The sequence below is a fragment of the Papilio xuthus genome, unplaced genomic scaffold (genome assembly GCF_000836235.2).
Source record: "Papilio xuthus unplaced genomic scaffold, Pxut_1.1 DF824888.1, whole genome shotgun sequence".
Lineage (NCBI taxonomy): Eukaryota > Metazoa > Arthropoda > Insecta > Lepidoptera > Papilionidae > Papilio > Papilio xuthus.
The window spans coordinates 4060040-4078191 of NW_013533761.1; the positions used below are offsets into that span (position 1 = coordinate 4060040).

General features: G+C 34.3%; 1 protein-coding gene across 5 annotated transcripts in view; it reads left to right on the plus strand.

The window, feature by feature from the left end:
• Traf4 (TNF receptor associated factor 4) overlaps nt 1-18152 on the plus strand; it is a 67396-nt gene extending 49244 nt beyond the window's left edge. For 3 of the 5 annotated variants that reach the window (XM_013325280.1, XM_013325279.1, XM_013325278.1), the window contains 6 exons: nt 13810-13914; nt 14738-14899; nt 14984-15133; nt 15657-15827; nt 15971-16231; nt 16827-18152. In XM_013325280.1, coding sequence (XP_013180734.1) covers nt 13810-13914; nt 14738-14899; nt 14984-15133; nt 15657-15827; nt 15971-16231; nt 16827-17180 — 1203 coding nt within the window. In that variant the 3' untranslated portion in view covers nt 17181-18152. The other 2 variants (XM_013325282.1, XM_013325281.1) reach the window with 2 other exon arrangements.

The window sequence follows — 18152 nt, forward strand, 5'->3', positions numbered from 1 at the left end:
GATCAACGACATATACTAGAAAAAGTCTTAATCAAGTTGTTAGTTTGGTAGACGTATTCCGTCCATCCATTCAGAAAAGAAGCTTTAGTCCAGAATACTGTCGTTAATACCATTCTGTTCCGAAGCTTTCCTGTATTATTAATTATCATAACAACGGAAGACAATTTTTAAAGCGCTATTCATGTTTTTGTTTACGTCAGGTTTATGAGTACATCAAGGGGGAAGTCGGGGAAAATGGGTACACAAACGGAAATAGTTCATTCTATATACAATATCAAAGGTTAGCTGGGTCGAGGAGTCTGTAAAGGGAACAAGGGCTCCCGATAGACGGGTACCAATAAACACATGCACGTTTGGATACAAAACAGACGCTCAACGAAAAAGGGGACGCCTTTTGTTTGGAACTTTTATAAATAAAGCTCAAGTACTGGCCCTTTGGACTACTTAATATATTGATCTTTAAAACACTTTACTCATAACAAAGTTGTCATAAATATTACTTTTTAAATTAATTTTGCCAGAAAAAAAAACTTGTTAAAACTTAAATTTAAGTAAAGTATAATAAAATAAGTGATTCCAAACTACAAGGCTCATGTTTTCCTAAAAATAATTATACAACGCATTCAATGATAATGGCGCCAAGGCACGGAAATTATACAGTTAATTGGTTATCGTACAATCTGACAGACAGACCGACGACCATCAAGTACATAGGTATAATAAGCCGAGTGGTGACCGGAGATTTTAACAAGATATGTAAATATTGTCCACTGTAATACCACGAATGCGTTTAGGTCGTGAGAATGGAGAGATAAAAAATTGTCCGAATTGTTTGCTTTAATTTACTTTTGAAATCAATATTATTCAGATTTTCACGACTTTTAATAAGAAAAAAACAATAAACATTAAAGTAGAGGAATAAACAAACAATAATTATAACTTAGTCAAACCGTAGAGTGCAAAAAATTTACTTAAAAAATCAGGCGGCAATATAACTCGAATATCCTTGACCAAGGTCAACAATAGCTTACAAAGATGTTTAACTTTCAGACTAAATGAAGTGATGTGGGATATGGAGGGTCAGTATGATAAACAATTGTTGAGAGATGTAACGAGTACATAAACATCTTGAAGGTATACATAGGACAACACGGAAGTGATGATATAATCAGACCAGACTACCTATACGTCAAAATTTTTAACCATATTTGTTTTTAAAGTTGCATGGATAAAATAAACAATTATTATAACACGTAACTTAAATAGCTATGTTAAGTATTAGACATTGGCTTATCTTTTTGGGATGTTTTAAAAAAAAATTACAATTTGAAACTTTCAGATTTGCTTGCAGATATCTATATGTTTCACCTGTTTAATAAATTTGCTTTCATACAGACCAAGTTACCAGTTAACACGAGTAATAAAAACAACCTCAAAACATCGTGTTTCATGTATTCAAATGTTCGCATTTCTTACGATCGTTACACAGGCGGGGAACCGCAAGCGCATAGCAATTGACTACGTTCATCGAACTAAAATCTGAGGTAACTCGGCGGCGAGCTGGCGTGTTCTGAATCCGCAAAATGTACAGCTTGACTCATACTGTTAACCGTTTACCAATGACCAAAGATATTTTACACCTGGTATGTACAACGACGGATATATCTTTAACATTTAATAAATTCTTTAATGTCTGTATGTATTATAATGTTCATCTTACTATCTTGTTAATACATATATATAATTCTGTTGGTAAAAACCTTACTGCTATTTGAATTTAAAACCTTCTGGCTGTTTGGTTTTGACTAAAAATAATTTTTGATTAGATAATTCCTACATAAAACCACTACATCTAAATTCTTTCGTAGTTTTAATTTTTTTACAAATATCATATGACAGTATATTTCTAGATATGATTAAAACTATATTCCTAATTAGTACTATAGACGTTCAATTGACCAGATACGCGGCCATATTTAAACGGCCGACCGCGATCCGAACAATTTGACCATACTTTGACATCCGGTGTCCTTCGAACTATACAAAATAATATTAAGCTATAAAACCTGACACTTAAGATTTACAATTGAACTTGAATGACATAATAGTTTTGTTGAAAATTAAACATTCAATATTAGACTTTATAACAATCATATACAGTCTTTTTTTGAATAACTTTGTTCATATATTGTTTTATTTTTAAATCGTCTGTGGGAAAGTAGCTTGATGCGTAAAGCATTCGTACATTTTGTATGAGTACCAATTGTCGTTTAGATTGTATTTTAATGCGATTAAGTGGTTCTAAGTTGAATGAAAATGTTCTGAACGAAATCATAGGTTCTTTTGTCGAAACAAACATTCCATGATAAGTACATTGTAAGTTAAATGGCTTATAATAGTCCGGATGGAAACTGTAAAGAAATAAACAACTGCAGTGGAAACTCATGGTAACACAACAATGACAACACATGACGAGTTCACGGCGTAATAACCTTTGATATGCAATTGTTTATTGTTGTTTCTCGCTCGATTACATAGACATGATATTTACTTTTAGTCATAAATATATAATAATAACATAAAATCACATTAGACAATACTATATACTTAAATTGTAAATTGAAGATTTTATAGATATTTTATTTTTAATTTGTTATTTAAAAATGGCATCGTATAAAAGCTAATGTATTTCCTGGACCTAATATTTTAAGAAATAAAGAGGATTTCGCAATCACTCATCTATCTTAAATCCTGACAGTTTGGCGGACATTTACAATTGCAACACTAAAGGTCAATTTTAATCCTAATACTACATTTCATATATTTCTGGCCACAATTCGACATAACTTTTTTTTTTTTTTTTTGGGCGGCGCTATGCCGCCCTCTCGTTCCCCTAACATGGCGATCAGGGACTTTGGGATGCAAGAGTCTTTATTACTTTATTAAAAATTTAAAAAAACCAATAAATTACAAAGTTTCTTAAAACTATTTACAACTGCTTTTTTTTAATAATATACAAAATACAACTTAAATAAAATTACAATTCAAATTAAAATACAAATAAGATCTAAGCTAAATATAATATATACAAGTTAAATAACAATATACAAATAAAATTTTCAAATTAAAATTCAAATAAAATTTTAGATTAAATACGAGTAAAACTTTAGTAAAATGAATAACGTACAAATTAAAATTTTAAAACAAATAAATAATAAAACAAATAAAATTAAAACATTTATCACAGCTCAGACCTTATTTCTATTTATCACTACTTTGGCCACGACATAACTTTCACATTTTTAAATTTATTGATGTGTCCCATAATATTGACTTAATTTATTGTTATACAGAAGGCAAAGTTCGCTTGCATCTGGGACGTATTAAATATATCCTTTTTATTGTTCCGTCGTTCCCACGGAGCCGTACATGCGAAGGCGACTTCTTTTTTTTTTTGTTAATAAAACGATTACACATCCGCGCCCGAGGCGCAACACACGAGGAATAAAGCCCGTGGTTTCGTTTGATAATAATTTGATGGCCAGTATTTTTTATTCTGTCATAAATCTTATATTGTCTGCCACTGCCGATTTTTAACCGTTTCTTAACGTTTGTTTATTTTTAATGCTATCTAACAAGCCATTGATTTCGATTAAACTATATATATATATAACCATAAGATTTGGTATATTAGATTCATCTTACTATTATTATAAATGCGAATGTTTGGATGGATGGATGCGCTGATGATGGACGACTGCATGGATCTCGCGGAAATTGGGTATAGATGTAGAACATAGCCTGGAAGAAAACAAAGACAACTTATTTTACTTAACTTATTAGGTTTTTTGTTTCAATTTCGCGTGAATGAAGTCGCGGGCGACAGCTAGTATAATATAATTTTATAAACCTTTCTTCTACCATTATTTTATGAATATCAAAAAGCAAACCTTTTTAAAAATAAGATAGTCACTTCTTATTAAGCGTATTCTTTATTTAGCATAGTGTTTAATTTTTAATTCACATTGTTTTTGTTATAATGCATGTTCATTACGTGCGCTATAGGAAGCGTTTCGCGCGCCGGCGCAGACCGGTTGTGAATGTGGAGAGGGAGAGGGGCGCCTGGCTAAACCAGAGACGATACGAAATGTTTTGACCCTTGTTATTATTCACTGGTATTGAGTATAAGTATTTATTATTGAATTTAATTCAGCGTAAGTTGTTATTCGGATTTATTCCTTTTTCGAACAAAAACTTTAATTGGACGAGATTTAAATGGGTTTAACTATGTCATATTATTATTATATTTGATGCGTCGATAGTTGATTTGTACTATGCATAAATCGATCGCTTGTATTACTATTGCCGTAATTTTTATTAATACTAACAGAAATGTGGACGACCTGTATATTGTATTGCAATTGATACGCGGTCCAGTACGTAAGTCTACACAGATTATATTGACATTTGCATGAGTTGAATTACATGTTTACATTACGATTACTGCTAAAAACTTTTTGCATATTCTCCGAAGCAGTGATAACGTGAATCGTAAATCTAACGACATAGTAAAACTTATGTCTATAATGTAAACAAGATATAAACATCTTAAGAGCTTCTCATAAGCGATTCAATCGCTTAGGTATTGCTTTAAGTTTACTTTCAGCGTCTGGTCTAAAGTCATAGCTATAGGAATTTGAGTAATACCTAAATGGATATAAAATATACTAATGATCCAACATTGTTTTTTTCATCCAAACTATCCGGTTTATGTGGGATCGTATGGGACATGTCGGAACGTGCCAGGCTCCAGACTCGTCTACGACTGGAATCCCTAATGAGACGCAAACATTTAGCCCGCGCGGCCATGGCCATGTTCGTAACACCATATAAAGCATTGTAAGATTAAAAACGCCGTTAAGTTTCGCTAGATGGCATTAATATTTATATTTTAAAAAGGGCAAATACTAAATAGACAACATATGTTTTTTACGATTAGTTTTTTTAATATAACGACTTGAACATTAAAAATCATCGCAAAATGTAATTTATGTTGTGAATTTTGATTTAGCCTATGTTACTGTAAAGCTAAATAAAGTTTGTGTTTCATGTTGGCAATAAGCGCATCGAAAGTTTGTCTGAAATTATACTTACGATAATATTGACTTTATGCAGTGTTATACGGTCATGAGAGCGAATGAGAAAGTTGTCAATGAATCCACTTCTAATGACAGGTCGCGTCTCATTCGATGATCACTTATTTATCACATGCAAACGCTAACTGGGCCTAGTACGAATATTTGTGATAATCGTCTTAGTATTGTCATAGTCAAATTATAGGGGCGCTGCATTACTTTTAATACAAAGTTTTTCGATAACGATACAATAGCCATTGTCACAAATATTCATGCTAGGTCCACTGTAAATGCGAACCATATGTCCTATTGCATGTTACTGGCAGCTAAGAATGTTACGTATTATTTGCCATTTAAAACAATTTTATGTATAAAATAAGTGGATATGTTAACTTAAGTATTTCTCTATATTGCATCATCCATTTTATCACTGTCCCATTTCGTAATAGACTGCATACTGCACTTAAGTAACTGCAATCTGCTGCTGTTCACTGCCCGAGGCATCGCATTTTCTTTGCTGTAGATTTTAAATTAATTCCGTAACAAAATAATAAACATGATATTATAGCTTGAATGTATTTTAAATGGAAATATGGTTATCTATACTAAGATATGGTGACTAATATATTAATTTATTATCGGTTTAATTATCTATCAACTCTATCTAAAATATTGTTTACTCTGCGTAATTTAAAAATAACTTGTCCTGGTTTCGAATTCTTTATGTTTTTAATAAATAAAAACACTCGGAATCTTAACGTGAATTCCATAAATCAAACTGTGACATGATAATAACCTGACCTGACCGAGACGCGTAGGCATGACGATAAGATGGCGCCACTTCCGTTGGCAAGAGGCTGTGCGATATCCGGTCAATACACTTACTCATATAGTGTTTATTGTGTTGTTGAGTAACTATTGAGTTGTTGGATTTTTTATTTTGTAGAAAAAACTAGGGTTAGAAAACACTAGATTAAAATAGAACATTATGTTCGTTTGCTCCCTTCTATTATAAATATTAAACAACAGTTCATTGGCTGAAATACGACTGTTATTTTTAATACTAAGATCAAGTAGCTTAGTAGACAATTATACTATTCAATTTGTGTCTAAACTCGGAAATAAGCTTTCTCTTTCCTTCATTATGCATTAGAAAAGGATGTCAATAGCCGCGATAAAAATGTAACTAGACGATGAAAAACGACTTAACATCGTAAGCGTACGCGTTAAAAGACTTAACGGCTTCGTTATGTTTCGGATAACTCATTTCTTTTGGTTAAAGCTTTATTTGTGTGTTATTGCTAGCTACATTAAAATGGTCCATATCTCGCGGAAGGGCCTAATGTTTATGTTGACTAGCTATGAGAAATATTGCAGCTGTGTCATTGAACTTTTAACATTAAGATCAAAGTTGAAATATTTGAGTGTAAAAATTGTTTTTCCACGGTTATCAATTAATGAATTAAACGTGCGAATAAACATATGTTTTTCTACATGAACTTACTTTACATGAACTCTTGCGAATAGTAAAAGAGCCAATGTTTAAGAATCTGAATTCCATTAACTGAGACAAGAGCTAACCGCATTCCGATTGATAAGATAAAGTTGTACGTTGCGACAAAGATTAACTATGTTTATTCTATTTTGTTCGATTTAGCATTAAGTCATTACAGCAATCTTATTGTGATATTATTGTCGAAGGGGGAAGTTTAAATAGAATATGTTTCCATAGAAATAATCATCGTTTATGATTAATTCCGTACTGAATTTTTATCTAGTACGGAATGTCAATGAGTCGGTCATTCGTGACAACCAAGTTGAATGAATAAACTCCGATGATTCATAACCACATTCTCAATCGCATCAGAAATCCCTGGAATTCGGAAGCGTTGAAATTCCTCAATACTCGTTATGTCAAATGTAGCTTTCTTTTTTAATATACCGGCCAAAATGTTACTTTATCCCAAATAAAATATTGCGGGATTTTTGGAGTCGAAAATAACGTCGTCTTTCTTGATAACGCGCTGAATTAACTTCTATTTACTGGCTCTATCAAACGCACATCTTAAACGTGAGTTGCTAGAGGGACTAAGGCTTAATTTTGGGCTCAATTATGATGATACCAGTTACGCAAACTTTACGATATAATGTTTTAAAAAAGTTAATAGAACGAATCTCCGGTGTTCACGGTACCTTGGTGGTTTGCCGCAACATTTATGGCGCAACATTTATTAAACAACCGTTGTCTATGAATTAGACAAAAAACTTAAATTCTCTCATCTCTCAATGAACCAACGGAAGCTATAAATTATACCAATGAATTAATCTACGAGGTAAAAATCATCTTAATTAAATTAAGGAAGATAAAAAAGATTTTAATATAAATTGTTTTTTTAAGGTATAAAATAACAATAATTTTGAATATTTTTAAAACAAAAAAAAATAAGAAAGGAAAGTAATCATGTTCAAGGACCAACGTATTCATTGATGTTTCCACTATGTTACTATCAACCTATAATAATCTAAAGCTTATGCAACTTTGTTTAGGAAACGATAGTAAATAAGTGTCTGGGAACTTTATCCCGCGATCACTTCAACCATCTAATAAAGGAACTCGCAATTCCGCCACCAATAATGGCGGCTTCCGGTGATCGATCAATCTGCGCGGGCGCATCGCGCGTGTTGGTAGGGTTGCCAGCTGGTATAATATAACCTCATAAAATTATGATAACAGTCTGGTACACACAATTTATCTTTTGCAACTTTGGTAAATTTAAAAATAACTAATAACATAAGATATAAGATTAGGTTATAAAATTTTACCAAAATATAAATTTGCCATCCCTATATTAGGTAGCAACAAAATATTACTTCCATAAATCTTTCGTTTAGCTCCTATTCCATCGTAGTACGGTCTACATTCCCACTGCAGACCGCAGACCTGCGTTTGAGACATTTTGGTACTGGCATTGGATGCATTACCCTTTAACTCGACGACCATTATCCAATTTAATTCAATCGGTTAGTGACTTGAGAGCTGTAAGGTCACACTTGTTGAATGAATTGGCTTGTCGGGTATGATTATTATAGCAGACTACGAAGTCAACATTTACGTTTGACTTACTTGATTGACTTGACTTGATGTATATAAAAAAAACCAATTTAATATTTAAGTTTAATAGCACTAGTAGAAATTGAAAGTTCATTTAATGATTAAGAATAATGTTTGTCAAACACAATGATAACATGAGTAAATAAAACAGTAATTACGGTCCTAACGATAATGACATTGACAAGTAAATTTGACAGCTGACGTTTGACAAAGCGATTTCCGGTCCGTTCGGATAATGATCCCGATTTGATTAATAATCGCGCTTCACTAGAAAAAATATTTGTATCGATAACTTATATCGGGAGTTTCGGAGACCAGAATCCTTGTTAAAACATAATGTTATCTCTATTTTGACAAAGATAATGAAAGGGATGACGATATATTTTATAAAGAGGTTTTGGTCTCTGAAACCCAATGATATAATAATTATAGTAACTTGACGTAATAAGCGATTGCGAGACATTGTTTATGTTATAATTGCAAGTTCAGTCATAAAATATAAATATATTTTTATAGTTTATGCACTTCTTTATAATAATAATATTATTTTTAAACTGTTGATAGTATAGTACAAAACCAGAAATGGAATTACAACACAAAGCTTTAATATTTTACTTCTATACGCCAACAGAATTCGAATTACTGCTGATGTTTTTAGACTTTGTGTATACAATACAAATGATGGCATTCAAAATCCTCATTTATCGTCATTCTTTAAATCAGTGGATTTCGTCATGATGCTACCGATCCTCAAGACGTGTCAAAATACAATAGAAAAACAATCTTCGTTTTCTATTCTATCACCTAAGGGTTTATAGATATTCTAACACACTTGAATACATCCGAGGTATTTGGATTAAAGCAATTTAGTATCGTTAAAGGCTCAGGGAACCGTGTCGAATTGGCTGAGTTTTTAGGCTTAATTATATCGACGTGTTTGGACTGGAACGTTTTTTTTTATTCTTCCTCTCTTCAGTTTACCGATTTGGCCTTCTACGGTTTTCTCATTAAAATTCGTCAGAGTTTTTACAATTTGCTGATGCAATTTAAGTAAACTTTATGAAATGTAATATAACTTGTAAATCGATTAAATAAAATAAGTAAATATTACAAAAGCTGTTTATTACTTTATACATTGATTTAATTTATATCACACAAATAATAGGATTGTTCCTATTTTTCTTACATTTTTTTAAATTTTTAGGTTTTATTTATTGTGAGATGGTTCACAGAAATAGAATTAAAATGTAAAACGACACGTCCATGCCGCGATGACAGACAACCTAATTGATATCATGTTCCGAACGCTTTCAAATTAAGCGTTCTATTTTCAAAAGCAACTTTTATTCGTAGTGCGTTCGAAAAAAAAAAAACAATTCTTAATTTAAAAATGATTTCCAGTGCAATATTAATCTTGACGGTTTTTATTCTTAATGTGTTTATGACCTTAAATCAAATTATAAACTGCCAGTTATCACTGTCTATAATTTCTGTTTAACGATTGCTGATCGATCAGTAAACAATCAGTTTGACGTCAACGTAAACAGAGAGAGAAGTAAACGAACTTTATTGTCTATCATCTATCATTACAATTAGGTTATTCTCCCCTATTTTTGATGAAGTTAAATAAAATACCAGGGCGTCATAATGCTGGCAGCATTTCTATAATACATGGTTCGTCCAGTTGCACTATGTCAAAAATTTTATTGTCAAGATTCACACTAAGCAGCATTACCTTACGAATATAGTGAGTCCACATAGATTTCTTATTACATCATTGTCGCCATTATTTCACCAAAATATACAGACGTTAGCACCTAATTTCAACATCTGTAGAAACGTTGAATAATTCAAAATGGACATTGTTGTGCTAGGCGTGGCTGGACGTAGCACACTAACACGGTGGTAATTACAATAGTAATCATTATGCCGGTGAGTGCCGCACGGACATCGAACCCGCTTCCGTCCTCAACAAACTTGCCGATTCTTTCTCCTTCAAGACGTTTTACTGTGAATGTTGCCATGTATTTAATTGTAGTATTTGCAGAAAAATATGTATTAAATTCACAATATATTACGCATACATTGTGCCAACATATTTCTCTAAATACTAGCACAAACACAACAAATATTCGATTATCCATTAGAGTTAAATTTCGTTGGATCTAATTAGCTAATTAATACCCAGAAAACCATTTCTTTTCTCGACACAAAACAGGGACATTTAGTTGCAAGTCTTAGCTAGCATAAGACAGTCTTGTCATATCATTCAACAGTTTTAAAATCGAAACTTAGAAGTGTTTATGTAGACGCAGTGACGTAGTGTTTACGTTCCCACGACATCGCCTGCCGATAGCTTGACAGGTACTCCAGTTTCTAATCGCTTCAAAAAGTTATTTTACACCATTTTAAACTTTAAACCCTTAACCCTAAAGAGACTAACATGTCAATGTCAAAGCCGGAGGGTCGACACGCGTCAATCAACCGGTGTTACCAGAACGAAAACAGAAAGTGTAAATTTGTCAAAGTTTAAACCATAGATATAAATAAATTACAATCAAAACATAGTGTTGTGCTGGAAAAAACTTCAAAATTGTCTTTTTTTATATAGTTGTAACAATGTAGGCAAATAAATTACTTTTATTAATACATATTATGTAATAATGAGGTCAAGTTATCTCAAATTATCTGTTATATTCAATTGGATTTTAAGACCTAAATAATTTACTGTTATTGCTAATTACTGCTATAAATTGTCTGCTAAATATTTCCCGCCAATTCCTAAATTAGGGCACAATTGTCACAACAATGTTCGCGCCACAAAATGGCGGATTGTTATTGCGTTTCGTCCCAATTACGTAAACACATCCTGTTTTAGTTTTACAAAGGTTTGCAAATTTTGTATGTTACGATTACGAAATGTTTTATAAAGAGGAGTCGTAAAACTAGAACTTGATAAACCGCGAATAAATAAGTAGGTAGGTAATAATGTTTTAGATGTAAAATTGTTTTAAATATTTAGTTTACGGTATTAGTTTTACGGTGTCAACACAGGTATTTATTATACATAAGTATTCTATTTGATTGTTCCAAAGAAAGCTGCTAAAAAAACAATCTCGGTAAAATATATAAGTAAAATATCAAACAAATATCAACATGTTTGTTCCGTAACTATTGATGGGAACAATTGTGAGGAACTAAATAACATTTTGGCGAACATTTACCAGCTCTGTGCAACGAAATTGGAATCATCGAGAACACGTGTGACTCGTTCCAGTGTTTCATATATCAAAGTGTTTGTTTTATTTGCGCTCCCTGCGGTAAACTATATTCACACTTTGTTTAAAATGCCAGCTTACAAAATTAATACTAAACTGTAGTCACTTTAGTACGTTTTGTATTAGTGCTGAATTTTTATTGTACGTCTTTGCAATAAGCGCCATCTATTGACATTTAAAATTACCAAATCAAAGATCAAACGTCAGAGACAATTTGATTTATTTTTTGTACGACCAAATTATCAAAGATTAACTGTATTCTAATTACCCTTTTTATTGACACACCTTAATCCTTGCTCGTTCGGAATTTATTGTGAAATGGTCATCTCGCTTGTGGTCCAAGAGACCGGTTCGTGATCGTATATGGTATAAAACGTTGTCTAATTACAAGGCAACTCCTCCGCCCACAGGAGCCTATAACTAAATTTTCGACATGTCACCCACGCCTTCCAGACATACTAACCTTCGATCAATTCATAATAGTTAATGTTTTTAAATTTATATGGACAACGTTAAAGTGCTTTTTATTTTCGAATATAATTTTAATAGTAATCATTTGAATATTCGATATGGCAACACTTCGAATTCCTTTTGATTTAATAGTTATAACTGTCCTATAAGGAAATCAAACGTGCTAATTAGTGGCAAATTAATTCAGCCATCTTAATAAGTCATAATATATGCGTAGTTAAGAAATTTAATTTAAAAAACGTAAAGTAATCATTAAGTAGTTAAGTATATGTTGTGTGATTAATCGTTGGTTCTCGGGACTAAAATATCCGTACATAGTGTACATATCTTCGTTATTCTCATTATCTTTGACAACCCAAATATCACATTGTTTTTACCGGGATTTTGGTCTCGGAACTCAACGATTAGCCTTTTAAGTTATGCTTAAATTACTTTAATCATTGATAGCAGCGATTGTAAAATGATCAGTTCATCATAATATTCCTCAAATGTATTGTAAATATCCAGTAGGTTGATGTTTCGCAACGGCGTAAGTGACAGTTTCGTTTAGGAACCTGTGACGCTTCCAGTCCGCTATGTTTACGATACATTGGGTTCTATAATTGAGCGATGCGGGAGAGTTCAACACATCGCGGTTCATCTTTTTAGAATACGACACAAATAACATTCTATATTTGTAATTTTACACGCCCGCTTAAGTGTACCTATCGGTTGTAGAATTTCCGAACGAATTCAGACTTTATCAAATAAAGATAAGATTGATTTTCGTAAATTATTGCAGCAGAAATAAGGTGCTTTGTCTCGCATTTTACAATATAGATCTTAAGGTGGTGGTACGGTTATGCGGCAGCCATGCCGATGACCACATGCATCAATGTTTGTAAATAGAACGCTGAATACCACTAAACCTCTTTGATGTCACTCGTATAACATAGTTCCTAATACATCGCTGCTCCGTCTTTACAAAATGTTTTAGCTCAACCCGAAAACTTTTCGATGAATGTGTAATAATCTGTTTTATCGTTTCTACAACTTTTTCATTGTAAGGTGTTTGAGTTGGCTTTGACATCTTTGTGTCTTTTTAAATGTGTTTTATATGCCATGCATTTTGTATAACAATGTTTACAAACAACATTTGCTATGTGTTAGTATACTTATTACTAAATTATTTGCTCTAATGCACAATACATTGGATAAACTTTATTGCATTTTGACATGAATTCAGAGAAAAATTAGCTTGTCGGTGTGAAAATACCGCAAGAGAAGGAATCTAACAAAGCTATTTGCTCGTTCTATTACGCAGCTGGTTTGGGAAGTGAAAAATCACGCTTATCTTGCCACACAAGGGAGCGGTGGTCCGTGCTTGTTGCGAGCCATCTGTTCGTTGCACCCATAAAGATAACGAAAATGAACAAACGGGAACGTTTTCATTTAGTATCGGGCCCTTGGCGCGAACGCTTCTGTCCGATTTATTGCCCGCGAAAACCGGGCGGCCATTTTGCATATTTGTACGATGTGTTCCATTTTCGAGCGCACGGTGCGTACGGCTTACGCTTGTTTGATATTCTCTTTTTGAGATGTGGTTTATTTTTGATCGCGTTGTCCTATTTAATCCGTTATGTGTGCCCAGCGCTTCCATCAGTCTTAGCGGCAACCGTTGCTTTTGACGTTCGTGTTTTCACTCTCACAATTTATTCAGCAAAATGTTTAAATATATCCTTAATAAGATTAAGAAGAAGGTGTTTATTGTGATTATAAAACTGTGTTAGTGTTATTTGTGCATTTTATTTTATTGTAATTTAATTTGTTACAGATATATCCCGACCCTGAGTCTGAGAAGGCAATAATGGGGTCAGTGGTGTACTGCATCCACCATAAGGAAGGATGCCAGTGGTCGGACGAACTACGCAAATTGAAGGTGAGTTATTATTGAGAATATTTTATATTCGACTAGATAAAGTTGTATACCTCGAAAAGAGGCCGAGCTATCAATCATTATGTCTACTACGACTACATAATAATCTGTCACATTATTTTATCTGTATTATTTTTGGATATCACACGTGTACTCTGATTGACAACTATTTTTCTGTTACATTTTCAATTTCAATTTAAAGTTTTATTAGTTTCGTACACAAAATATAACTTGTATAAGTAAACTTAAAATTTATTTGATGTGAAAATAGATTTAGGTAGGAATAAAGATGCTTTCTCACCACTTAGTTGACCACCGTTTACTGTTTATTTATGACAGCAATAAACGTTTTATAGTTATTGGCTTTAACGCCATTGCGTCACGTTAAAGTTCGTTATAACGCATTTTAAATTAGAGCAATACTGCTACAAGAAACATGCACTAAAATAAGTTAGAAATAACATTGAAGCTGTGTTAACTCTGATCCATCGTAACCTTTCGGGATTTTAGTACTTTTTGAGAAACGTCGTATAAAATTTCGGTGATATGACACTACTTGCGATTCAATGAGTCAGTTGATGCGTATTGATAACGTTTCCTGTAAACTGTTTATTAATTGTTAGGATCGTATTTATCACGAAATTACGCTTTTATGTAACATATGCGTAAAAAAAGACCGTAGTTTCAGTTCACCGTAATAAGAGCTATAATTTAACACGCATCTATTTTATGACAAATCCATCTAATTGCATTATCTAACATTTCATCGAAATGGGTAGGAAATAAATGTATTTGACTGTATATTAAAAGGTGTGTTGTGTTACAGGCGCATCTGAACACGTGCAAGCACGATGCGGTGCTGTGCGCGGCGCAGTGCGGCGCCATGATCCCTCGCGTACTCATGCAAGACCACCTGCGTTACACCTGCCCACGCCGCCGTGCACATTGCCAGCACTGCAACAAGGAGTTCTCTGGCAGCGCGCTCGAGGTTAGCTTGCGTACTGCATAAACAACTGCGCTACATTACTATTTTGTCCGAGTACTTTATTTAAATTTTATTTTCAAATTGCAGGAGCACCAGGGTAATTGCGGTCATGAGCCTGTTTACTGCGAGAACAAGTGCGGCGCGAAGGTGCAGCGTCGTCACACGCTGCAGCACGCGCAGCTACATTGCAGCAAGCGTCTCGTGCCCTGCCCGCACTGCGGACAGAAGTACACGCAGGTAAATACTAACACTATCTGCTAACTATTAGAATTGTAATCCCTGCTGCATTTAGAAGATCTAGATCAAATAAGCCAATGGATTATACTGAAGGATATTCTGTTAATCATTTTATGACTAGAATTGAAAATTTTATTTTATTTTGAAACGATTCAGTTGTTTATATAATGAATTTGTACGGCAGGAAAAGATCGGTGTTTATGTTGGCCGGATACAGTTATTGCCGTGTATAAATCATACTATGTTCTGCTACTTTCGTCCCTCACTTTGAGTTACGAATTAAATTATAATTTCCTTACTTTCAAGAAAGGGCAAGGAAAAGGAACCAGAAAATATTTTAACAATATCTTAGCGCTCGCATAACGATTTTATAAGGAAATAAACTAGGCAGCTGAAATTCACTAAAGGTGTAATTAGTTTTGCAACCTACAATGCGCCACAATTTCATATCTAGTAAAGTTCAACCATGTTCAGTGTGAATGTAGTGTATTTACAATTTGTAATATTGTATGTGTTGTTGCAGGACTGCGTGTCTGCGCACGGGGCGACGTGCAGCCGCGCGCCAGTACCGTGTCCGCAGCGGAGTGCGGGCTGCGCAGCGCTGCCGGCACGCGACGAGCTCGACGTCCATCTGCGCGACCACTGCGCCGCCGCACAGCCCTGCCCCTACCGCGACGCGGGATGCAGATATAAGGTGATTATTTATAATTATACAAGAAAACACCATTGGCACAGTAATTACCATTTTATTGCGAAGCTGGGAAGACATCTATCGAAAAAGTATTATAATCTTGTGTTAGACTGGACACATTTGTAAGTTAGTGTTCCGACTTGCAGGGCACGCGTGCGGCGGTGGAGCGGCACACGGAGGAGAGCTGCCAGCAGCACGTGGCGCTGCTGGCGGCAGTGGCGGGGCGGCAGGCGCGCCAGCTGGACGCGCTGCGGGCGGCGGTGGCGCGCCTCGCCGTCAACTGCTCCGGCGCGCTCGTCTGGCGCGTCTCAGACTTCGCCGCCAAGATGGCCGACGCTAAAACCAAAGATGGCGTCGAGCTGCTGTCACCCGCTTTCTATACCAGCCAGTACGGGTACAAGTTACAGGTACGTTGCTTCACCAAAAAGGAGGCTAAAGGTCCTTCCCGCGTTTAGACGATGCAGCCCCGCTAGACTTAAAAAGATTACGGACGGTAGACTAAAAGTTAAGGAATTTTAATACATAATAAAACTAAAAGATTAGTTGCCTTAAAAACAATTGATGGTGTTACCTTTTAAAATCCACATTATATATGTTACCAAAGGGACCAAGTTATAACACATGTATTTGTGAGTAAACAAAGAGATGCAAGCAGATTGTGTCGCGTTAGTCAGCGCGCGCGGACAGATTTAGCTACGCTTACTCACTAAATGAACTTGTCAACGCATACGCTGTTTGTATTTCCTAAATTAAATTTAATTTACTTACGTTAGTTACGTACGATGTTTATATTGATGAAATAGTGAAAGATTTATAAAGTTCGACTGGTATTATTGACATGTTAATCGTAATCGATTTATTTTAATCGAAATCAAACTAAAGGTTTTTTCATTGCTTTTAGATTAGATATAATATACAAATGAACGATATTTGTTTCTAAATACTTGATAGTCGTTACTTAGTGGTTAAGGGCGTATGCTATAATAAAATGTTTTGTTCCAGGCGTCTCTGTTCCTGAACGGCAACGGCGCGGGCGAGGCGACGCACATGTCGGTGTACATAAAGATCCTGCCGGGCGAGTACGACGCGCTGCTGCGCTGGCCATTCGCGCACTCCGTCTCCTTCACGCTGTTCGACCAGAGCGCCAGCCCCGACCGCGCCTGCAACATCGTCGAGAGCTTCGTGCCCGACCCCACCTGGAAGAACTTCCAGCGCCCCTCCAAGGAACCCGACGCCCTCGGATTCGGCTTCCCGAGGTTCGTCTCGCATGAAATGCTCAAGAAGAGGAACTTCGTCAAGGATGACGTCATGTTCCTGAGGGTCAAAGTGGACCCCAGCAAAATAGTAGCAGTTTAAGTTTACATTGTAACTCTAGTAGTCATCGTTATTTAGTGTTAGATAATTTAAAAGTCATAGATTAAGATGTAAGGGTCTTGCTTTCCGGAACTCTCCGATTTCTCTGTATATAGTAAATGTAAGAGCGAGTACGCAATTGTTATCCTTTCACTGAAGATCTCTTGAATTTCACTGCCCTCGTGCCCTCGTGCCCTCGCCCACATACCGACCGATGTTTCAAAGTACTGACCATTTGTAGTTTTGTTTGATTTTATTTGAGAATAACCCATTAATAATTACAATTTTTTTTCTTTTGAGTTTTAATAATAGAACATTTTGTTTTTTTTGACTAATACACTAATCAAATTTTTGAAAGATTACAATAAACCAGTTTTAAACATGTAACACCTAAAATAATACACTAATGTGCCATATTTTTATAAGTTATTTTGTGAAATCCGTATTAAATACACACATTTTTATAGGATACTGCAAAAACTGTGTGTTATTCTAAAAAAAAAAGTTCAAAAGCATTTTTGTTGGCCTTCAAAATAAAGGCGATTTGAAAAATGCTTGGACTAAAACTTTGAGACACGTTTGGTTATGTTATATCGGCATATCTTTGTATATATTTCTTATTTACATTAATTTATATCTAAATATTTCCAATTGTACATAAAGACAAATTATCAAAGTATGTTATGTAAATATAAAAGATGTTACTTTGAAATAAGAATGTCTGATTTTCTGTGTGTTACGAAGCTGGAATTAGACCAAAGTTTTACGGTAACTTTACATTGAAGCAAATACTTTGCAAATCTTAGTAAAGTTATCGAATTAAAGAAAAAAACACGGCTAAAGCTGACTGTTGATATATCTGTAAATATATATGTTTTAAGTATTTACATTCAATGTCTACTCATAATTTTCTTATGTAAATATTATATTATTTAAAATGAGAAAATTAATTGTATGTCAAAAATTTTGGGTTAA